At 39.4% G+C, this 24,539-nt stretch overlaps 1 protein-coding gene across 3 annotated transcripts in view; it reads right to left on the bottom strand.

Annotated features, from left to right (window-relative positions):
• Positions 1 to 24,539, bottom strand: part of Cntnap5b (contactin associated protein family member 5B) — a 903,684-nt gene that overhangs the window by 695,169 nt on the left and 183,976 nt on the right. For all 3 annotated transcript variants that reach the window (XM_087580549.1, NM_001047873.2, XM_087580550.1), the window contains 1 exon segment: positions 13,190 to 13,294. In XM_087580549.1, the coding sequence (XP_087436675.1) occupies positions 13,190 to 13,294 (105 nt within the window).

Here is a 24,539-nt window from a genome sequence, read left to right as displayed (position 1 = left end):
ATCATTTGCTGAAGCAATGATACCTTGGTAATGGGGATAAGGCTAATTCCTCTGTGCAATCTGGCTGACATAATATGAGGTAAAGCAGTAAGTACTTCTCCATATATAGGAAGTTTATCCTTTTTTTTTTTATTAACATGAGTATTTCTTATTTACATTTCGAATGTTATTCCCTTTCCCGGTTTCCGGGCAAACATCCCCCTAATCCCTCCCCCCCTCCTTTATGGGTGTTCCCCTCTCCATCTTCCCCCCATTGCCTCCCTCTCTCCAACAATCTAGTTCACTGGGGGTTCAGTCTTAGCAGGACCCAGGGCTTCCAGTTCCACTGGTGCTCTTACTAGGATATTCATTGCTACCTATGAGGTCAGAGTCCAGGGTCAGTCCATGTATAGTCTTTAGGTAGTGGCTTAGTCCCTGGAAGCTCTGGTTGCTTGGCATTGTTGTACATATGGGGTCATGAGCCCCTTCAAGCTCTTCCAGTTCTTTCTCTGATTCCTTCAACGGGGGTCCTATTCTCAGTTCAGTGGTTTGCTGCCTGCATTCGCCTCTGTATATGCTGTATTCTGGCTGTGTCTCTCAGGAGAGATCTACATCCGGCTCCTGTCGGCCTGCACTTCTTTGCTTCATCCATCTTGTCTAATTGGATAGCTGTATATGTATGGGCCACATGTGGGGCAGGCTCTGAATGGGTGTCCTTCTGTGTCTGTTATAATCTTTGCCTCTCTCTTCCCTGCCAAGGGTATTCTTGTTCCCCTTTTAAAGAAGGAGTGAAGCATTCACATTTTGATCATCTGTTTAGAGTTTCATTTGTTCTCGGCATCTAGGGTAATTCAAGCATTTGGGCTAATAGCCACTTATCAATGAGCGCATACCATGTGTGTTTTTCTGTGTTTGGGTTACCTTTTTTTTTTTTCAGTTAAATGCCACATAAGCTTGCCACATGACTGAATTCTTAGACTCACCATTCAGTACTAATGGAGAAAATCTTTAATACCTTTGTGGCTATCAGAATTTCCAGAATTCTGTAGCTTTGTAAATATTTCCTCTAGGGATGGGGTATGGTTGATGTCTGTCCATTCATCAGATGAAAGGGGCTATTTAAAGCACTCATTGTAGAAAAAGGATCCTCAGGCTCTTATTAATTTTGAACATTGATAGTTTATAAGTCCAGTCTGAGGAGAACAATAAATCCTTTTTCTGCAAGGTTCTCTGTTAATTAATACTACATCCTTTCTTTTTAGCTTGCTAGATTTTTTTTTTTATTTTTTTTTCCCACGGGCTTATAATTTTTTATTAACTTGAGTATTTCTTATATACATTTCGAGTGTTATTCCCTTTCCCGGTTTCCGGGCAAACATCCCCCTCCCCCCTCCCCTTCCTTATGGGTGTTCCCCTCCCAACCCTCCCCCCATTGCCGCCCTCCCCCCATAGACTAGTTCACTGGGGGTTCAGTCTTAGCAGGACCCAGGGCTTCCCCTTCCACTGGTGCTCTTACTAGGATATTCATTGCTACCTATGGGGTCAGAGTCCAGGGTCAGTCCATGTATAGTCTTTAGGTAGTGGCTTAGTCCCTGGAAGCTCTGGTTGCTTGGCATTGTTGTACTTTTGGGGTCTCGAGCCCCTTCAAGCTCTTCCGGTTCTTTCTCTGATTCCTTCAATAGGGGACCTATTCTCAGTTCAGTGGTTTGCTGCTGGCATTCGCCTCTATATTTGCTGTATTCTGGCTGTGTCTCTCAGGAGCGATCTACATCCGGCTCCTGTCGGTCTGCACTTCTTTGCTTCATCCATCTTGTCTAATTGGGTGGCTGTATATGTATGGGCCACATGTGGGGCAGGCTCTGAATGGGTGTTCCTTCAGTCTCTGTTTTAATCTTTGCCTCTCCCTTCCCTGCCAAGAGTATTCTTTTTCCTCATTTAAAGAAGGAGTGAAGCATTCACATTTTGATCATCCGTCTTGAGTTTCGTTTGTTCTAGGGATCTAGGGTAATTCAAGCATTTGGGCTAATAGCCACTTATCAATGAGTGCATACCATGTATGTCTTTCTGTGATTGGGTTAGCTCACTCAGGATGATATTTTCCAGTTCCAACCATTGGCCTACGAATTTCATAAACTCGTTGATTTTGATAGCTGAGTAATATTCCATTGTGTAGATGTACCACATTTTCTGTATCCATTCCTCTGTTGAAGGGCATCTGGGTTCTTTCCATTTTCTGGCTATTATAAATAAGGCTGCGATGAACATAGTGGAGCACGTGTCTCTTTTATATGTTGAGGCATCTTTTGGGTATATGCCCAAGAGAGGTATAGCTGGATCCTCAGGCAGTTCAATGTCCAATTTTCTGAGGAACCTCCAGACTGATTTCCAGAATGGTTTTACCAGTCTGCAATCCCACCAACAATGGAGGAGTGTTCCTCTTTCTCCACATCCTCGCCAGCATCTGCTGTCACATGAGTTTTTGATCTTAGCCAATCGCACTGGTGTGAGGTGAAATCTCAGGGTTGTTTTGATTTGCATTTCCCTTATGACTAAAGATGTTGAACATTTCTTTAGGTGTTTCTCAGCCATTCGGCATTCCTCAGCTGTGAATTCTTTGTTTAGCTCTGAACCCCATTTTTTAATAGGGTTATTTGTTTCCCTGCGGTCTAACTTCTTGAGTTCTTTGTATATTTTGGAAATAAGGCCTCTATCTGTTGTAGGATTGGTAAAGATCTTTTCCCAATCTGTTGGTTGCCGTTTTGTCCTAACCACAGTGTCCTTTGCCTTACAGAAGCTTTGCAGTTTTATGAGATCCCATTTGTCGATTCTTGATCTTAGAGCATAAGCCATTGGTGTTTTGTTCAGGAAATTTTTTCCAGTGCCCATGTGTTCCAGATGCTTCCCTAGTTTTTCTTCTATTAGTTTGAGTGTGTCTGGTTTGATGTGGAGGTCCTTGATCCACTTGGACTTAAGCTTTGTACAAGGTGATAAGGATGGATCGATCTGCATTCTTCTACATGTTGCCCTCCAGTTGAACCAGCACCATTTGCTGAAAATGCTATCTTTTTTCCATCGGATGGTTTTGGCTCCTTTGTCAAAAATCAAGTGACCATAGGTGTGTGTGTTCATTTCTGGGTCTTCAATTCTATTCCATTGGTCTATCTGTCTGTCTCTGTACCAATACCATGCAGTTTTTATCACTATTGCTCTGTAATACTGCTTGAGTTCAGGGATAGTGATTCCCCCTGAAGTCCTTTTATTGTTGAGGATAGCTTTAGCTATCCTGGGTTTTTTGTTATTCCAGATGAATTTGCAAATTGTTCTGTCTAACTCTTTGAAGAATTGGATTGGTATTTTGATGGGGATTGCATTGAATCTGTAGATTGCTTTTGGTAAAATGGCCATTTTTACCATATTAATCCTGCCAATCCATGAGCATGGGAGATCTTTCCATCTTCTGAGGTCTTCTTCAATTTCTTTCCTCAGTGTCTTGAAGTTCTTATTGTACAGATCTTTTACTTGCTTGGTTAAAGTCACACCGAGGTACTTTATATTATTTGGGTCTATTATGAAGGGTGTCGTTTCCCTAATTTCTTTCTCGGCTTGTTTCTCTTTTGTATAGAGAAAGGCAACTGATTTATTTGAGTTAATTTTATACCCAGCCACTTTGCTGAAGTTGTTTATCAGCTTTAGTAGTTCTCTGGTGGAACTTTTGGGATCACTTAAATATACTATCATGTCATCTGCAAATAGTGATATTTTGACCTCTTCTTTTCCGATCTGTATCCCTTTGATCTCCTTTTGTTGTCTGATTGCTCTGGCTAGAACTTCAAGAACTATATTGAATAAGTAGGGAGAGAGTGGGCAGCCTTGTCTAGTCCCTGATTTTAGTGGGATTGCTTCAAGTTTCTCTCCATTTAGTTTAATGTTAGCAACTGGTTTGCTGTATATGGCTTTTACTATGTTTAGGTATGGGCCTTGAATTCCTATTCTTTCCAGGACTTTTATCATGAAGGGGTGTTGAATTTTGTCAAATGCTTTCTCAGCATCTAATGAAATGATCATGTGGTTCTGTTCTTTCAGTTTGTTTATATAATGGATCACGTTGATGGTTTTCCGTATATTAAACCATCCCTGCATGCCTGGGATGAAGCCTACTTGATCATGGTGGATGATTGTTTTGATGTGCTCTTGAATTCGGTTTGCCAGAATTTTATTGAGTATTTTTGCGTCGATATTCATAAGGGAAATTGGTCTGAAGTTCTCTTTCTTTGTTGTGTCTTTGTGTGGTTTAGGTATAAGAGTAATTGTGGCTTCGTAGAAGGAATTCGGTAGGGCTCCATCTGTTTCAATTTTGTGGAATAGTTTGGATAATATTGGTATGAGGTCTTCTATGAAGGTTTGATAGAATTCTGCACTAAACCCGTCTGGACCTGGGCTCTTTTTCGTTGGGAGACCTTTAATGACTGCTTCTATTTCCTTAGGAGTTATGGGGTTGTTTAACTGGTTTATCTGTTCCTGATTTAACTTCGATACCTGGTATCTGTCTAGGAAATTGTCCATTTCCTGAAGATTTTCAAATTTTGTTGAATATAGGTTTTTATAGTAAGATCTGATGATTTTTTGAATTTCCTCCGAATCTGTAGTTATGTCTCCCTTTTCATTTCTGATTTTGTTAATTTGGACACACTCTCTGTGTCCTCTCGTTAGTCTGGCTAAGGGTTTATCTATCTTGTTGATTTTCTCAAAGAACCAACTTTTGGTTCTGTTGATTCTTTCTATGGTCCTTTTTGTTTCTACTTGGTTGATTTCAGCTCTGAGTTTGATTATTTCCTGCCTTCTACTCCTCCTGGGTGTATTTGCTTCTTTTTGTTCTAGAGCTTTTAGGTGTGCTGTCAAGCTGCTGACATATGCTCTTTCCTGTTTCTTTCTGCAGGCACTCAGCGCTATGAGTTTTCCTCTTAGCACAGCTTTCATTGTGTCCCATAAGTTTGAGTATGTTGTATCTTCATTTTCATTAAATTCTAAAAAGTTTTTAATTTCTTTCTTTATTTCTTCCTTGACCAGGTTATCATTGAGTAGAGCATTGTTCAATTTCCATGTATATGTGGGCATTCTTCCCTTATTGTTATTGAAGACCAGTTTTAGGCCGTGGTGGTCCGATAGCACGCATGGGATTATTTCTATCTTTCTGTACCTGTTGAGGCCCGTTTTTTGACCAATTATATGGTCAATTTTGGAGAAAGTACCATGAGCAGCTGAGAAGAAGGTATATCCTTTTGCTTTAGGATAGAATGTTCTATAAATATCCGTTAAGTCCATTTGGCTCATGACTTCTCTTAGTCTGTCGACATCACTGTTTAATTTCTGTTTCCATGATCTGTCCATTGATGAGAGTGGGGTGTTGAAATCTCCCACTATTATTGTGTGAGGTGCAATGTGTGTTTTGAGCTTTAGTAAGGTTTCTTTTACGTATGTAGGTGCCCTTTTATTTGGGGCATAGATATTTAGGATTGAGAGTTCATCTTGGTTGATTTTTCCTTTGATGAATATGAAGTGTCCTTCCTTATCTTTTTTGATGACTTTTAGTTGGAAATTGATTTTATTTGATATTAGAATGGCTACTCCAGCTTGCTTCTTCTGACCATTTGCTTGGAAAGTTGTTTTCCAGCCTTTCACTCTGAGGTAGTGTCTGTCTTTGTCTCTGAGGTGTGTTTCCTGTAGGCAGCAGAATGCAGGGTCCTCGTTGCATATCCAGTTTGTTAATCTATGTCTTTTTATTGGGGAGTTGAGGCCATTGATATTGAGAGATATTAAGGAATAGTGATTATTGCTTCCCGTTATATTCATATTTGGATGTGAGGTTATGTTTGTGTGCTTTCATTCTCTTTGTTTTGTTGCCAAGACGATTAGTTTCTTGCTTCTTCTAGGGTATAGCTTGCCTCCTTATGTTGGGCTTTACCATTTATTATCCTTTGTAGTGCTGGATTTGTAGAAAGTTATTGTGTAAATTTGGTTTTGTCATGGAATATCTTGGTTTCTCCATCAATGTTAATTGAGAGTTTTGCTGGATACAGTAATCTGGGCTGGCATTTGTGTTCTCTTAGGGTCTGTATAACATCAGTCCAGGATCTTCTGGCCTTCATAGTTTCTGGCGAGAAGTCTGGTGTGATTCTGATAGGTCTCCCTTTATATGTTACTTGACCTTTTTCCCTTACTGCTTTTAATATTCTTTCTTTATTTTGTGCGTTTGGTGTTTTGACAATTATGTGACGGGAGGTGTTTCTTTTCTGGTCCAATCTATTTGGAGTTCTGTAGGCTTCTTGTATGTCTATGGGTATCTCTTTTTTTAGGTTAGGGAAGTTTTCTTCTATGATTTTGTTGAAGATATTTACTGGTCCTTTGAGCTGGGAGTCTTCACTCTCTTCTATACCTATTATCCTTAGGTTTGATCTTCTCATTGAGTCCTGGATTTCCTGTATGTTTTGGACCAGTAGCTTTTTCCGCTGTACATTATCTTTGACAGTTGAGTCAATGATTTCTATGGAATCTTCTGCTCCTGAGATTCTCTCTTCCATCTCTTGTATTCTGTTGGTGAAGCTTGTATCTACAGCTCCTTGTCTCTTCTTTTGGTTTTCTATATCCAGGGTTGTTTCCATGTGTTCTTTCTTGATTGCTTCTATTTCCATTTTTAATTCCTTCAACTGTTTGATTGTGTTTTCCTGGAATTCTTTCAGGGATTTTTGCGATTCCTCTCTGTAGGCTTTTACTTGTTTATTAATGTTTTCCTGTGCTTCCCTAAGTGTGTTCAAGTCTTTCTTGAAGTCCTCCAGCATCATGATCAAATATGATTTTGAAACTAGATCTTGCTTTTCTGGTGTGTTTGGATATTCCATGTTTGTTTTGGTGGGAGAATTGGGCTCCGATGATGGCATGTAGTCTTGGTTTCTGTTGCTTGGGTTCCTGCGCTTGCCTCTCGCCATCAGATTATCTCTAGTGTTACTTTGTTTTGCTATTTCTGACAGTGGCTAGACTGTCCTATAAGCCTGTGTGTCAGGAGTGCTGTAGACCTCTTTTCCTCTCTTTCAGTCAGTTATGGGGACAGAGTGTTCTGCTTTCGGGCGTGTAGTTTTTCCTCTCTACAGGTCTTCAGCTGTTCCTGTGGGCCTGTGTCTTGAGTTCACCAGGCAGCTTTCTTGCAGCAGAAAATTTGGTCTTACCTGTGGTCCCGAGGCTCAGGTTTGCTCGTGGGGTGCTGTCCAGGGGCTCTCTGCAGAGGCAGCAACCAGGAAGACCTGTGCCGCCCCTTCCGGGAGCTTCAGTGCACCAGGGTTCCAGATGGTCTTTGGCTTTTTCCTCTGGCGTCCGAGATGTGTGTGCAGGGAGCAGTCTCTTCTGGTTTCCCAGGCCTGTCTGCCTCTCTGAAGGTTTAGCTCTCCCTCCCGCGGGATTTGGGTGCAGAGAACTGTTTATCCGGTCTGTTTCCTTCAGGGTCCGGCGGTGTCTCAGGCGCAGGGGTCCTGCCGATCCTGGTCCCTCCCCCACGGGAGCCCAGAGGCCTTATACAGTTTCCTCTTGGGCCAGGGATGTGGGCAGGGGTGAGCAGTGTTGGTGGTCTCTTCCGCTCTGCAGCCTCAGGAGTGCCCACCTGACCAGGCGGTTGGGTCTCTCTCTTACCGGGTCTGGGAGCAGAGAGCTGCTGCGGGCCGGATCCGCGGGTAGCTTGCTAGATTTTATACTTTCTTGTATATTCACAGGAAAAATTTGTTCTTCACAACATTACCATACTTTTATGTTTTATAATGATATATATGTAACATATGTCCATGCATTCCATATGTTGGTCACATAATTGCAGACACACATACATATTCATTAATTTAGTCAACTTCACATACATTAAGCTCTTCGAGTTCTTTCGTTATGGGCTTACATTCCCAAAGCGGATGCAAACTATTTTTAATTTTTTTAAGTTATTATGTATGTTGTTTTGTATTTTTCTGTGTGTGGATATTGCATTGCATGTATGTGACATGCCTGTGCAGTCCAGAAGATGGCATCACAGCCACTGAAAGTGGCATGACAGATGCTTGTAAGCCACTCATTATAACAGTTGGGGTCTTCATGAAGAACAAACAGTTATTTTTAATCATTACACCTTCTTTTCAGCCCCTCAACTATGATTTTTGGTATATTGAGGCAGGATCTCTTACTGAACTAAGAACTCATTGGTTTGGTTAGATTATATAGATAACTCAGTGTGGAGATCCTACTGATTCCATTTATATCACAGAATGCATGGGTTATTATGAACACTGCAACCCTAGATATTGATATGGGTAATGGACCCAGGTCCTCATGTTTCACAAGTAAGCCAATTGAGTCCTCTTCTCAAACCATCAACTCTTTATAATAGAATTCCTACCAGGTTAGAGTAATCATGTGTGAAGTTTCTTGCTTAGTGACTAACATTTAAGATGTAATCTTAAATAGTTAAAGAAGCATTAACTGTTCAATAGCCAGTCTAAAGTATTAGCTTGTAGTTCTGATTGCATTCCAACGTCTTCCAGAAACTACTTGTACATTCATTCAATCAATATGCGGATAAAATATCTGTGGTATGTGTTGGGCAATATCACTAGCTCATGTGTCTCAGGTGATATACACAGACACACAGACACACAGACATACACACATACACACTCACCCACACGGGAAAGAGAGAGAGAGAGAGAGAGAGAGAGAGAGAGAGAGAGAGAGAGAGAGAGAGAAAGAGAGGAGAGAGCGCGCCTGGGTATGCCAAACCGTAAGGGAAGATGAGACTCTGTGAATGGAGAGACCCGACAGAACATTGCACACTGGACTAGAGAGGGAGTCTCCCCAGTTTGGCCTCTTAACAAAGAGAGGTAAGGAGTTGTCTCCTCTCTCACACAAACTGGTCTGATGTATAATACCCACGCTCCCCACCAAGCCAGAAAAGGGACAGGTATGATTAATCATTGCAAAGACACTGTCTACAGTCACTATCCCTCTAAGAAGGACATAATGGTCATAAAGTGAAACCCTCAGCTTCCCCATAGGAGAATAAGGAGTTCCTAGATAGTGTGGACCTGGTATCACACACTTTGTGTAGAGATCAGACTAATTGTCTTGGGAATCACTTCTCAGGCTGTATTAAATTGCCTGAACAAGCTATTTTTTTCCTGAAGTAAAACTGGGGTTTCACTGATTAATGCCTAGCATTCTGTCCAGCAGTAGGGAAGCTCTTCTCAATTCGAGTTCCTAGTATGGTTCTCTGGGAAATAGTATAAGACAGGTATCATCCAGAGATGCCAAAGATAAAAATCTGAGCTTAGCAAGTGGCTTGATGATGCCCATAGAACACCACCGTGTCATAGCTGGCAATTGACCACTTACTATTTAGTTTCAAAAATATTTTTTGCTGTTTCATGATTCCTGAATTCAGTTGAGTTGGGTTTGAACCCAAAAATTTTCTATTTCCTACTACATATTGGCAAACTATGTCATTTTCCTGAAGTTCAGCAACTTTATCTCATGGGAAAAGGTAAAATACATACCTTACACTAGTTGTGCTATGGATTATTATGATAATATACATAAAAATAAAATTATATATTAATTCATAAGACTAAGCAAAGACCATTATTAAAATATATATTGCATCAATAGTCTCTTCTCTGTGCTATAATGAGATATTTTTCCTTTTATAATAGTATAGCCCTTTGATGTACAAGGGACTCAGTTACAGAAACTTTTGCATAAAATCCACAGATATTTGAGATTTGATATAAAATTACAGAATAATGATTCTTTTCTCAAAACACAACATGTTGTTAATACTAAATAAATAACTGCTGTCCAGTATACCATGGGAACGATGACAAGTAATACACTCATGTGCAGTCTAGAAGCAATTTCTCTATTGTTTCCACCAAAAATAGAGACATCTGTATTCTTAGATGGCTTCCTCAAATAAATTATGACTGATTTTTGCTTATGGATAATGTTATAACTGTGGTCTTATAACTCATAGCATAAAATATACTACAAGTAAATAAACAAATCTATTAATGTGAAATGATGGAGATTCAAAGACATAAAATTTTAACAAATTAAATCCATCAAGGATTCAAATATCAATAATTCAAAAACTAATACGTATTTCAGAATCCAAAGGTAAATCGAAATAGGAAAAATATATTATGTTGGTCAGCCTAATACACCTATGTGATGCACATTTGAGAAGAGATGGCATAAATGAGAAAAAGCCAATGGATGTGCTATACTTACATACAGAATTTTATGTACATTTGTGTATATGTCTGTGCACAAAAATATGTGTGTTTTAATATATGTGGTTATAATGTACTTGTTTTGGTTTGAATTTTTTATTAATCATTCCATTTGTTTGCATCTCAAATGCTATTCCATTTCTAGATTATCCCTTCACCAACCATATCTCACATCTGCCCTTCCCCTCCCCTTTGCCCATATGAGGGTGCTCTTCCATCCACCCACCCACATATCCTGAACCATTGCTCCTGCATCTCCCTATGCTGAGGTATCAAATCTCCCTGAGACCAAGGGCCTCCCCTTCCATTGCTGTCAGGAAAGGGCATTCTGTGGTACATATGTATTGTTCCAGGTACACTCCTTGGTTGTTGGTCTAATCTCTGGGAGAACTGCATGGTTAGGCCGGCCTATGTTGTTCTTCCAATGGGGTTGCAATCCTCCAATGCTCCTTCAGTCCTCCCGCCAGCTCCATGACCACGTTCCCTGAGCTCAGTCGGATGGTTGGTTCCAAGCATCCACATCTGCATTGGTCAGTTGCTGGCCAGCCCTCCCGGGCACCACCACACTATGATCCTATCTGCAAGTTCCTCTTGACTACAGCAATAGTGTCAGCTTTGGTGTCTGCAGACATGATTTATCCTCAGGTGGAGCAGTCCCCGGATGGCCCTCCCTTCAGTCTCTGTTTCCTTTTTTGTCCCGTTCTTCTTTTGGACAGGAACATTTCTGGGATAAAAACTTTAAGATGGGTCGTTGGTCCCATCCCTCAACTCGAGACCGTGCCTAACTACTGGAGGTGATCTCTATGGCTTCTATCTCTCCTTTCTCTTTGCATTTCAGCTATAGTCATCCTTGTTGTGTCCTGGAAGCCTCACATTTCCCTGGTGTCCAGGATTCTCCAAAGACTATCCACAGTTCCCATAATCTCTGGTACATATTTTTCTTAGATTTCCTGACCCTCTGAATCTCTCTGTCATCCCCTCCAGTTCCTGACACATGCACTTGTTTATGTGCAAAAAGGTCTGCATTTTATATCAGTGTTGCATTATGTAGCCTTAACCATCAAACTGACACAGCCTGGAGTCACCTAAGAAAAGATTCTTGAGTGACTGACTAGATTGTGCATAAGGGCATGTCTAAGGTGATTTTCTTGGTTGTTAATAGATATAGGAATTACAGCATACTGTGGACAATATCATCAAATGAGCAGGTGGTCCCAGACTGTACTAAAAATCTTCTTAAATCTGTAACCAAATTATCAGGCAGCCTTTCATTCCTCCAGGGTTTCTTCCTTGGCAGTAAGTGAGAATTTTGGTTAGAAGTGATGCAACAGCAGGCAGGCCAACTTCAGATTCTTGCCTGAATTCAGGTCCAGGCTTTCGTTAATGATGGATTGTAGTCTAGAAACTTGCATAAAACCTTCCTTCCCTAATTTGCATTTGCACAGAGTACTTTAATCACAAGAACAAAAGAGAAATTTTAACAGGAATTCATTCCTCAGTTGCTCTTCATCTGAAATGTGGGAGCAAGCTTTTCTGTATACTGGAAACTCACTATTTGACTAGTCTTTCTAGCCAGCTTCTTTGGGGCATGGCCTGTCCCTGCCTCCTGAATGATGGAATTGCAGGCAGCTGCCACACCTACCGGGCATTTACATGGGTTGTAGGGATTTGAATTCTTGCCCTTATGCTTTTGAGGCAAGTACTTTTCCCATTAATCCATCTCCCTAGCCCTAACAATCAACAATTTTTAATCAAGAATCAGTTTGTAAGACTAATCGGATTTCAGAATTTTATGTTAGTCTTTTAAGAAAGAGATAATTTAGCTTATATATCACAAGATCAATATCAAAATATAGATAAATATCCAACATTATATTGGTTAAGTTCATTTTGCATTACAGACTAGTCAAGGATAAATATTGTAGTTTTAACAGATCAGGTATTTACACAGTATCTGTTAAGATTACATTTTGTGTTCTTACTTTTAATTATTTGTAAAATATACCTTAAAATATTAATATTAATCTCAAAGTAAAACTACATGTACTGAAGTATTTTAGTAAACATTTCACTAACATGTCATGAAGGACACTTTGGTAGCTATTTATACTGACACATAAAATGTGCATAATAAAACAAACATTAAAACATTAACCTCTAGCAATAGTTCTCATGATGACAAAACAAAACAAAACAAAACAAAAACAAAAACAGAAATTCACAGGATTTTGGATAGTTCAATGTATGAAGTAGTTGCACACAATCATGAGGACCTGAGGTTGATCCCACAGAAACCATGATAAAATTTAAACAGGCATTGTGGTGCATGTTTTTAATCACAGAAATGGAAGGCAGAGACAGGAATCCAGGCAATCTAACCTTTAAGCTCCAGGTTAATGAGACACCCTTTCTCATAAAAGTGTACAGGACCTAAGTAATATCTTTCAAGGCTGTCCTTTACCCCTTCTACAACATACAATTGCAGACATGAAAGTATACATACACATTCACATCTTTTTGTACACAAGTTCACATAAACAAAGAATTTCACAGGATGGCTTGTACCCCCATAAAAGAGCATGTTCATAGCTTTCATGAAGCCCTTGGTTCCAGAGTCAGTACCTTAAATAACAAAAGCAGCAGCAGTAGCAGCAGCATAAACAAAAACAATAACAACAACAAAACATAAAGAAATCCTTGCTGGATCATAGAGTTGGAGGAGTGTGTTGACTATTACACGTGGGGAAGTACTTTTGATATAGTCTTAACCTCCCAGATTTCCTTCTGGATTATGACTTTGGATATGACCACTGTATAAATAGATCACATTTTCTCTCCTAAGCATTTATGATATCCTCATCTAACACATAGATTATGGGCTTAGTCACAGTTCTTACCCATTCTCCAGTTGAGGTGAGCGGGGCTGGAACTTCCAGTGACATCGGAGGAGCTGGAGAAAGCTCTCAGTGAGAGAAAGGAGGCCAAAGGGTCATCACAGTTGTCTGAAAAGATGGCAAGGGTAGAAAGGGTCAGATTCTAAGGGTAAGAAAAATTTTACAAAGAGGGAACTTAATAGTATAGGCATTGTCTCTTAACAACTTACTCTAGAAAGGATAAAGAACTATTTCCTCCAGAAATTTCATCCAAGATCTCTTCAATAAGTGACTCTGTCGTAGGTATTCTGATACAGCAGCACAAGAAATGTTTGGTGACTTCGTCATCAAAGAGTTATGATAATGTATGTTTTTATTTATTTATTTTTTGGGTCTTCCAAAAGGCAGTCCATATTTTAATGGGTCCATAGCACTGAATATACTGAACATTGCAGGTGTATGGAAAGAGTAAGCTGGTGAATGGTAAAGGAAGGGACAACTGAAAGGACAAATCAATCAACAAGTTATCTAACCTCACAAAGCCACCATTTTTTTTCTCATTTTTTTTGTATTGCAATTGATTCTCTGGGACATTGAAAATTGACTCCACAATATCTAGACAGACCTTATAGAAAACATATATGAAGTGTGGCATTCAAGGCAAATTTTTTGGTATATAGGTTCTTGGGAAGAATTGATCTGAAATTTGAAAATAATATTTACATAGGATTATTATTTATCCAGGCAATTCTTACAAAGCTGTGTTTCAGGTAATTGCAGGAAAAACAATTACAATGTGAGACTTAAATTCCTGTTTTTTAAGTATATTGAAAAATCACCTAATATACTGTGTTTCAGGTTTATCACAAATGCTAATATCTAAAAATATGTGACAAGAATGAAACATAGGAATATCCCAAATGGAGAGAAAAATATCAGAATCCAATTAATGGCAACTAGGAGGCTCTGTGGTTTGGGTCATGTCAGCATGAAAACATGGGACATGTATAGCTGCTTTACTCCTAACACTGGATGAAGCTAAAAAGCTGCATGTGTACTACAAAACACTTGTTTGATTCATTTACCAAACAACAAAAATAAATACTATGGTGTTGTTTTTAAATAAATGCCTGTCTCCTTTCTTCATCATAAGGTCCAAGGACAAATGGCTTCATAATGAGGAGACCAAAAGACAAAAGTTCTCTAAAGTGCAGCACAAAAAACCCCACCTTCTGTGTCTGCCCTCCATCTTCACATTACTACAACATGTAAACTTGTGATTTTGCATCACCCTCTGGGCAGTCAGGACCACACTCTTTACTACAGCAAGACAGTGGACTAATACACAAAGCTGAGGTCAGCTAGCCACAAATCTTACATTTTAACAAAAGGTGCTGGCACGTGTCTCTGTGGTAAAACAGGTGATTAGCCAGTATGAAACCAATGGGTCAATCCCCAACACCAATACCAATAATCGCTCTAAATTATACACAATTGCATGTAAAACTGTAGGGGGCATGGGCCTTAAAGAAATACAGGAAAACAGGTTAAACAAGTAGAAGCCCTTAAAGAGGAATCATAAAAATATCTTAAAATATTAGAGGAAAACACAGCCAAACAAGTAAAGGAACTGAACAAAACCACCCAGGATCTAAAAATGGAAAAAGAAACAGTAAAGAAATCACAAACAGTGACAAGCTCGGAGACAGAAAACCTAGGAAAGAGATCAGGAGTCATAGACGCAAGTATCAGCAACAGAATATAAGTGATAGAAGAGAGAATCTCAGGGGCAGAAGATACCATAGAAAACATTAACAAAACTGTCAAAGATAATGTAAAATGCAAAAAAATTCCTAACTCAAAACATCCAGGAAGTCCAGGATAGAATGAGAAGATCAAATCTAAGGATAGTAAGTAGAGAAGAGAGCAAAGATTCTCAAATTAAAGGGCCAGTAAATATCTTCAGTAAAATTATAGAAGAAAATTCCTTAAGCTAAAGAAAGAAATGCCCATAAATATTCAAAAAGCCTACAGAACTCCAATTAGATTGGACCAGACTAGAAATTCCTCCCATCACATTATAGTCAAAACACCAATTGCACAGAACATCTAGATAATATTAAAAGCAGTAAGCGGAAAGGTCAAGAAACATATCAAAGCAGACCTATCAGAATCACACCAGAATTCTCAACATAGACACTGAAAGCTCGAAGATACTGGACAGGTGTCATACAGACCCCAAGAGAACACCAATGTCAGCCAGGCTACTATATCCAGCAAAACTCTCAACTAACATAGATGGAAAAATGAAGACATTCCTTGACAAAACGAAATTTACACAATATCTTTCTACAAATCCAGCCCTATAAGGGATAACAGATAGAAACTCCAATACACAGGCACTAATTCAGAGTAAAAGGCTGGAAAAGAAGTTTCCAAGCAAATGGTCCAAAGAAAGAACCCGGAGTAGCCATTCTAATATCAAATAATTTCTACTTTAAACCAAAGACATCAAAAAGATAACTAAGGACCCTTCATATTCATCAAAGGGAAAATAAACCAAGATGAACTCTCCATCATGAATATCTCTGCTCCAAATTAAAGGACACCTACATTCATAAAAGAAACCTTACTAAAGTCCAAAGCACACATTGCACCTCACACAATAATAATAGGAGATTTGAACACCCCACTCTCATCAATGGACAGGTCATTGAAACTGAAATTAAACAGAAACATAGAGAAACTCACATATGTTATGAACGAAATTGACTTAACAGATATTTATAGATCATTCCATCCTACAACAAAAGGATACACCTTCTTCTCAGGAACTCATGGTACCTTCTCTACAACTGATCATATAATCGGTCACAAAACCTGCCTAAACAGATACAAGAAGATTGAAATAATCCCTTGCATCCTATTATATCAACATGCCCTAATGCTGGTTTCCAATAACAACAAAAATGACACAATGCACATATACATTGAAGTAAAATGATGATCTACTCCATGATAGCTTGCTCAAGGAAGAAATAAAGAAATTAAAGACTTTTAGAATTTAATGAAAATGAAGCCACAACATACCCAAACTTAGGGAACCTAATGAAAGCAGTGATAGGAGGAAAACCCATAGCTCTGAGTGACTCCAAAAAGAAACAGGAGAGAAACATTAGAAGCTTGACAGCACAACTAAAAGCTCTTGAACAAAAAGAAGCAAATATACCCAAGAAGAGTAGACACCAGGATATAATAAAACTAAGGACTGAAAACATCCAAGTAGAAACAAGAACTATACAAAGAATCAACAAAACCAGGAGTTAGTTCTGTGACAAAATCAACAAAATAGATAAACTCTTAGCCAGAATAAGCAGAGGTAACCGAGAGTGTACCCAAATTAACAAAATCAGAAATGTTCAGGGAGACATAAAACAGAATTTGTGGAAAGCAGATCCTACTAAAAATATTCAACAAAACTGGAAAATCTGGATGAAATGGACAATTTTCTAGTCGGATGTCAGGTAACAAAATTAGATCAGGAACAGATAAACCATCTAAACAGTCCCATAATTCCTATGGAAATAGAAGTAGTTATTAAATATCTCCCAACCAAAAAAAAAATCCAGGACCAGATGGGTTTAGTACAGAATTCTATGAGATTTTCACAGAAAATCTGATACCAATGCTCTCAAAAATATTCCACGAAATAGAACGAGAAAGAGTACTACACAAGTCTTACTATGAAGCCACAATTATGTTTCTACCTAAACCAAACAAAGACCCAATAAATAAAGAGAACTTCAGACCAATTTCACTTATGAATATTGACTCAGAATTACACAATAAAATTCTCTCAAAGTAAGTCCAAATATAGATCAAAACGATCATCCATCATGATCAAGTTCATTACTACTCAGCTAATGAAAGCAATAATTTCATGAAATTCATAGCAAACAGTTGGAACTAGATAATAATATCATCCTGAGTGAGGTAAGCCAATCTCTCTCTCTCTCTCACACACACACACACACACACACACACACACACACACACAATGCACATGGTATGCACTCATTGGTAAGTGGATATTAGTCCCAAAGCTTTAGTAACCCTAGATACAATCCGCAGACCACGTGTAGACCAGGAAGAAGGATGACCAAAGTGCAGATGCTTCAATGCTTCAGTTCTCTTATAATGGGGAAAAATATTCATAGGAGGAGATATGAAGACTAAGTTTGGAGCACAGGCTGAAGGAATGGGCATGCAGAGCCTGCCTCACTTGGGTATCCTGCATATATATATATCCACCCAAACTAGACAATATTGATGAAGCAAAGAAGTGCATGCTGACAGGAGCCTGACATAGCAGTCACCTGAGAGGCTTAGCCAGATTATGACAAATACAGAGGCGAATGCTAGCAGCAAACCATTGAACTGAGGATGGGGTCCCCATTGTAGGAGTTAGAGAAAGGATTGAAGGAGATAAATGTCTTGCAACCCTGTAAAAACAACAATACCAACCAGCCAAAGCTCCCAGGGGCTAAACCACTACCTAAAAACTACACATGGACAGACCCATGGCTCCAGCTGCATATGTAGCAAAGGATGGCCTTGTTTGGTACCAATAGGAGGAGAAATCCTTGCCTTGCCAAGGCTGGATCCCCCTAATGTAGGGGAAAATCAGGGTGGGGAGGCAGAATGGAGGGATGATTTGGGAGCTGGAATACCCTTATAGAGGAACAGGGATGTGGATGCGATAGAGGGATTAACATGAAACAGGGAAAGAGAATAACATTTGAAATGTAAACAAAAAAATCCAATAAAAAAGAATAAAAAATGAAAAGAATAAATAAAATATAGATAATCTTTAAATGAGTTTCTTAATCTAACAAACAAATATAAAAATAAAAAATAAAAGTGTATAAAACACTAACCGAAAGAATAGAAATCTATTGTGTAAAGTGAGGGTCTCAAACTCTCCCAAATCTAGAAATGGTAATACAAGGACAGGAAGTGTTACAACTTCAAATGGACATGTTCATGAAAGGACCTCTCAATGACACACTAATTTGTAAATATCAAAACTACAGACCAAATAAATGACATTAAAAGCTACGGGAGAAAAAATTCTCAATCAGAGAAGCAAGCAGATTAGAACAGTATCACCATTCCCAGAAGCTTCACTGATAGTATCCCATAATGATTGTTTATCTTTATGAGCCTGAAGAACTTGAGTTATACCTGGGAGGAAACTGAAAATAAGTAAAAATAGATTTTTATCCCTCTGCTCATCGGACCAAATCTCACTGTTTTGCTGTGTGCAACTGGAGATGCTGGATTAGACCTTTTCCAAATACCCAATCTGTCCAGTAACTTCCAGGGTAAACTAGACAAAGCAAGGTCTTCCACTGCAGATAGTCTTCAGTCCATTATCATCACCCTAGCAGGAATTGTTCTCCAACACTGAAGGTTTCTGGAATAATTGCCTACTGAACAGGGAGGGAATTACATTTCTCTGGAAAAGGAATGCTACTTTTATATTAATGAACACAGGTTGGTAGAATAAGATACACCAATGCTCAAGTTCTCTGGAGATACCTCCCATTATGTTATGTGTCCAACACCCTACCTCATGGTATATCAATCCTTTGGTAGCTTGGTTTCTTCCTCTCCTTTGACCAATACTCTCCACTAGAATTCTGCTCCTTCTGGTGGCCTGCCTCATCCAATTTCTAAAACATCAGATGAGTTACATTGCAAAGATCACTGTTAATGAGGTTTTGGTTCAATACCAAACCATAACAAACTTAGAATATAGTTATTATGATGATATGTCTCGCTTGTAAAACAAAAAGGAGGACTTGTAGGATCTGTGGACCATGCCAATAGGAATAAGACGGGTAAAATGGATAATGAGCATACCACTGGAATCTCAGAAATTTGAGATGTCAGGGTAGGGTTGCCCATTCTCTGTCTCCTAGATCATGTAACCACGGCCCTCAACTAAGGTGGTCATAGTAAGTCTGACACATAACATAACACCTGGAATCCCTCTCCATGCAAATAGGGCATCACCAAGATGTTAACCTCAGCCAATAGAATGTATTTACATGCCTCCAAATCTCATCCTACTTCTCAAGTTTTTGTAGTTCTTGTTCACGTGGAAAAAATTTTACAAGTATTTTACCAAAGATCATCTAAGACTAGTTTTGTGTACTGAGCTCTAACATTTAGAGAAGTGCTCTCTCCCCTGAAGCACCCATGCTGGATGTTGGACCCACAATTCTATCCAGGCCACTGTTGCCCTCAGAAGCTCAAATCAGGGCACTGACTGCTGACACTATCACCACTGCAGATATTCCTACCAAACCTAGGCCAATGGTACCCTTTTGTTCTTTCTTAAGAGCTGTCTGGACATATTCATCCCACACACTGCTTCACCTTCCTCAGTCTGGCAGAAAATAACATACAATGCCCCAGAGGTAAAGTGGCAGATTGTGGACTCTTGTCTATTCCAGACTTGCCCTGTCCTCTCCTAGCCTTTCTTGGACACCTTACCACAGGAAGTGGATTGTGGAACAACAGGTTTGAGGTATTTTCATTGTAAGGAAAGATGCTATAAAATTTACAGAAGAAATTATTCAAAATTTTGAGAATATTAGAAGCGAGGAAAAAAACCTTGATTATTTGGAATATTGTGTTTATTTGTTGATTTGTTTTGTTTTCTTAGCCAGGGTCCTACTCTGTACCCCAGAGTGGCCTGCAATTTACAGGGAATCTTCAGCCTATGATGATTGAAGCCCCAGCTTTGGGCATTTTTTAAAAATCTCATAGAAAAACTATGAAGGAATATTTACTCTCTTTTCCCTCCTATAGCTGTAGAGATGGCAACATGATTACAAATAAGTTCTGCAATTTTAGAGGACCTGAGTTCAGTTTCCAGCATCCAACTCAGGTGGCTGAAAAGTAACAATGACTTCTGAGAATTATCGCCTAGGAGGAAATATTCCCTCTTGTGTGTGCTCACTTTCTCAGTGAGTACCTGCTCTTTTTCAAATACAATGAGGATAAACTTCCAATAGCTAATCAAAATCTCCAATTGTGTAGTTGTAAATTGCACTGAAAATCTTACACCATCTAAAAGTGCTGCTCAATCCATGCATATTCATAAAGCTATTTCAGTTTACATGTATGAAGCAAAAGTCTGTGTCTTCCCTTTTCTAAGTAAGAAATTAGGAAAGTACCTGGTTAGAATTATCAAATAGAGCTGAAGCCTGACCAGGTGACCAATAGTAAACCAGTGAGTTTAATCCCAGGGTTTTTTTGTAGATGCAGGAAGCTTATCTTGTGAGTTTCTTTATCCTTTAATGATGAGGAAATATTGGCAGGCAACCTCCATAGAAACCAATCTTCCAGGCCGGATTCTATTTAGCGTTCTAGCTTCCTTCCTTCCTTCCTTCCTTCCTTCCTTCCTTCCTTCCTTTCTTCCTTCTTTCTTTCTTTCATTCATTCTTTCTTTCATTCTTTCCTTCTTTCTTTCATTCTTTCTTTCTTTCATGAGTATGTATGTATATATAGACATGTATATGTGTTCATATATGTGAATAAATGTGTATGCATGAGTATGCATGTGAGCATGCTTACATTTGTATGTCCGTATGGGAGTTTTAATACTGTACATTTGCAAAAAGACTAATCTGTGAGTGTGTGTATTATATATGATATATACATATATATTATATATAATGTGTGTGTATGTGTGTATCGCTAAATTCATTTTCTGTCTCTACAGCTTAGTATTTAAGCTATGGGAAGTTATTTAAACATAGCTGTAGTGGTTTGAAGAAAAATCCTCCCCCCACATAGGCTCATAGTGAGTGGGAATATTAGGAGATGTGGCCTTGTTGGAATAGATGTGGCCTTGTTGGAAGAAGTTTGCAATTGTGGGCATGACATGCTTTCTGCAAATGCAATAATGGACCAAACCTCTAAACTGTAATTCAGTCCTAATGGTTTTCTAACTATGTTCCCTTCCCTCCCTTTTGGAATACTAACATATATCCTGTCATATTGTATGTTGGAAGTATGTGATCTGCTCGTTCATTTTGATTTTAGGTGGGATTACTGTTAAGAATGGTGTAAGTCTCTGAAGAGACTTTGAACTTTTAAATGAATTTGAGACTTTTGAATATTATGGGGATTTTTGAAGTTGGACTACATGAATTTTGCATTATGATATGGCTATATGCCTAGGAGACCAAGGAGTAGAATGTGGTGGTTTGAAGAAAAATGGTACCTGTAAGACTATAGGTTTGGCCGTGTGAGCGTGGGTGAGGCATTGTTAGAGAAAGTGTGCTACTGGGGACAGGTTTTGAGTTCTCAGACACCTGACCCAGTACAACAGTCTCTTCCTGCTGCCTGCTGATCCAGATGCAGTACTCTCAGCTCCTTCTTTAGCACCTTGTCCATTTTCACCCTACCATGCTTCCCACTGTGATGACAATGGAATAAATCTCTGAAACTTTAAGCAAGCCTTACTTAAACATTTTTCTTTAAGATGTTTCAGTGGTCATAGTGCACTTCACAGCAATAGACATTCTAATTAAGAATTCAGTGTATAATTGGATTGTAGACTATGCAGTGTCATGTGAGACAAATAGGAGACAATTATATAAAATGTCAGGCCATTGATTGACACTATTATATTTATATAAGTTCTTTTTATATTTTTAAACATACACACTCATCCATATACAAGAATGTATCCATATGCATTTCTATTACTAATGTATGATTTACTTCAGGTTGCCATTAAAAAAGAATCTGTCAAGTTTTCTTTTAGATACTAAGTTTGAAAAACATTGCACTGAAGATAAACGACACTGATTTGTAGTTTTAAATCTTTGCTTTTGATGACATGACCCTTATCAAAAACTTCAAGAGTGTTTGCCACCAGAGAGCTAGTAGGCAGCACCCCACGAGCAAACTTGAGCCTCGGGACCACAGGTAAGACCAACTTTTCTGCTGCAAGAGACCTGCCTGGTGAACTCAGGACACACAGAGGCAAAATTCCCCTAGGACCGGGCACTTCCTGTGTTTACCGGGAGTCAAAAACCCGCGGATCCCGGCCCGCAGCAGCTCTCTGCTCCCAAACCCTGTGGGAGAGAGACCTCACCGCCTGGTCAGGTGGGCACTCCTGAGGCTGCAGAGCGGAAGAGACCACCAACACTGCCCACCCCTGCCCACATCCCTGGCCCAAGAGGAAACTGTATACGGCGTCTGGGTTCCCATGGGGGAGGGCCCAAGAGCGGAAGGACCCCTGCGCCTGAGACACCACCGGAACCTGAAAGGATCTACCGGATAAACAGTTCTCTGCACCCAAATCCTGGATGAGGGAGAGCTAAACCTACAGAGAGGCAGACACGCCTGGGAAACCAGAAGAGACTGCACTCTGCACACATCTCTGACGCCAGAGGAAAACACCAAACGCCATCTGGAACCCTGGTGCACGGAGGCTCCCGGAAATGGCGGCGCAGATCTTCCTGGTTGCTGCCGCCACAGAGAGCTCATAGGCAGCACCCCACGACCAAACTTGAGCCTCGGGACCACAGGTAAGACCAACTTTTTTGCTGCAAGTGACCTGCCTGGTGAACACCAGACACAGGCCCACAGGAACAGCTGAAGGCCTGTAAATAGGAAAAACTACATGCCCAAAAGCAGAACACTCTGTCCCCATAACTGGCTGAAAGAAAACAGGAAATCAGGTCTACAGCACTCCTGACACACAGGCTTATAGGACAGTCTAGCCACTGTCAGAAATAGCAGAACAAAGTAACACTAGAGATAATCTGATGGCGAGAGGCAAGTGCAGGAACCCAAGCAACAGAAACCAAGATTACATGGCATCATCGGAGCCCAATTCTCCCACCAAAGCAAACACAGAATATCCAAACACACCAGAGAAGCAAGATCTAGTTTCAAAATCATATTTGATCATGATGTTGGAGGACTTCAAGAAAGACGTGAAGAACTCCCTTAGAGAACAAGTAGAAGCCTACAGAGAGGAATCACAAAAATCCCTGAAAGAATTCCAGGAAATCATAAATAAACAAGTAGAAGCCCACAGAGAGGAATCACAAAAATCCCTGAAAGAATTCCAGGAAATCATAAATAAACAAGTAGAAGCCCATACAGAGGAGTCACAAAAATCCCTGAAAGAATTCCAGGAAAACATAATCAAACAGTAGAAGGAATTAAAAATGAAAATAGAAGCAATCAAGAAAGAACACATGGAAACAACCCGGGATATAGAAAACCAAAAGAAGAGACAAGAAGCTGTAGATACAAGCATCACCAACAGAATACAAGAGATGGAAGAGAGAATCGCAGGAGCAGAAGATTCCATAGAATCTTTGTGCACATGGAGATATACATGTGTATAGGTTGGTTTGCGTATGTACACACAGGTAGATATATGTGTATGTAGGTATGCCAGCAGCAGCCTAGTAGTTGTTCTAAATACTCTATCGATTGTTTTCTGAGATAGGCGATCTCGCTATAGTTCACTCATTACTTTATGATGCCTGATTAGGGAGTGCCAGGGTCTTCTCTTTACCATAGTGCATAGTTACTGTTAACTGAGTCTTTCCTGAAGACATGTCCTATTTCATGATTTCTCCCCTTCCTATCCAGTGCTGGGATTATAAATTTGTGCCACCCCTTGAATATTTTAATATGGACTTTGTTGATCGAACATAGAACTTAGTGATTATAAGGCAAACCTTTTAACTCCTCAAATGTAAATCATCACCAAATATCAGTTAAAGTACCCTTTACCAATCCACACATTGTTGAAATGTGAGTCCTTAAGGTGGTTATGTAGGAGAGAAATACTATATTCCAACATGCGTGTTTTATAAATTTGTTATTTGATTTAATTTACCTTGGGCAGGTGGAACCAATTGTGATGCTCATTATCTAACAAACAATGGAGCATAGGATTCAAAATAATGTGGGATCTTCTAGAGAACTGATATATGAAATATATCAGAAATGAAGAGCGTCTGATCATATAGAATTCACAAGTTTTAAAAAAATGTGCAAGCCATGAAAAGCAAAATAAATTGTATAGCTCCCTCTACCACCCCATTCCTAAGAAGCTGTCAATCAACCCACAGGCTTGGGCAATTCGAGCAAACCCATCTCTTCTCTGTGCTACAGTGTCTGTTCAGAACAGAAAGAATGATGTCTTTTTTCCTCAAGCAATTGTCATGGAAAGCAAGAGCATCTGGCACAAAATAGTGCCTGTCCATGGGACAGGCTCAGTTAGCAGTAATTACAACATTGTGATGTATGAAACAGAAAGCTGTAA

Source organism: Rattus norvegicus, chromosome 13 (genome assembly GCF_021556685.1).
Source record: "Rattus norvegicus strain SHRSP/BbbUtx chromosome 13, alternate assembly SHRSP_T2T, whole genome shotgun sequence".
Classification (NCBI taxonomy): Eukaryota; Metazoa; Chordata; class Mammalia; order Rodentia; family Muridae; genus Rattus; species Rattus norvegicus.
The sequence above is the reverse complement of the archived record's forward strand: the minus strand, read 5'-3'. Positions and strand labels throughout refer to the sequence as shown.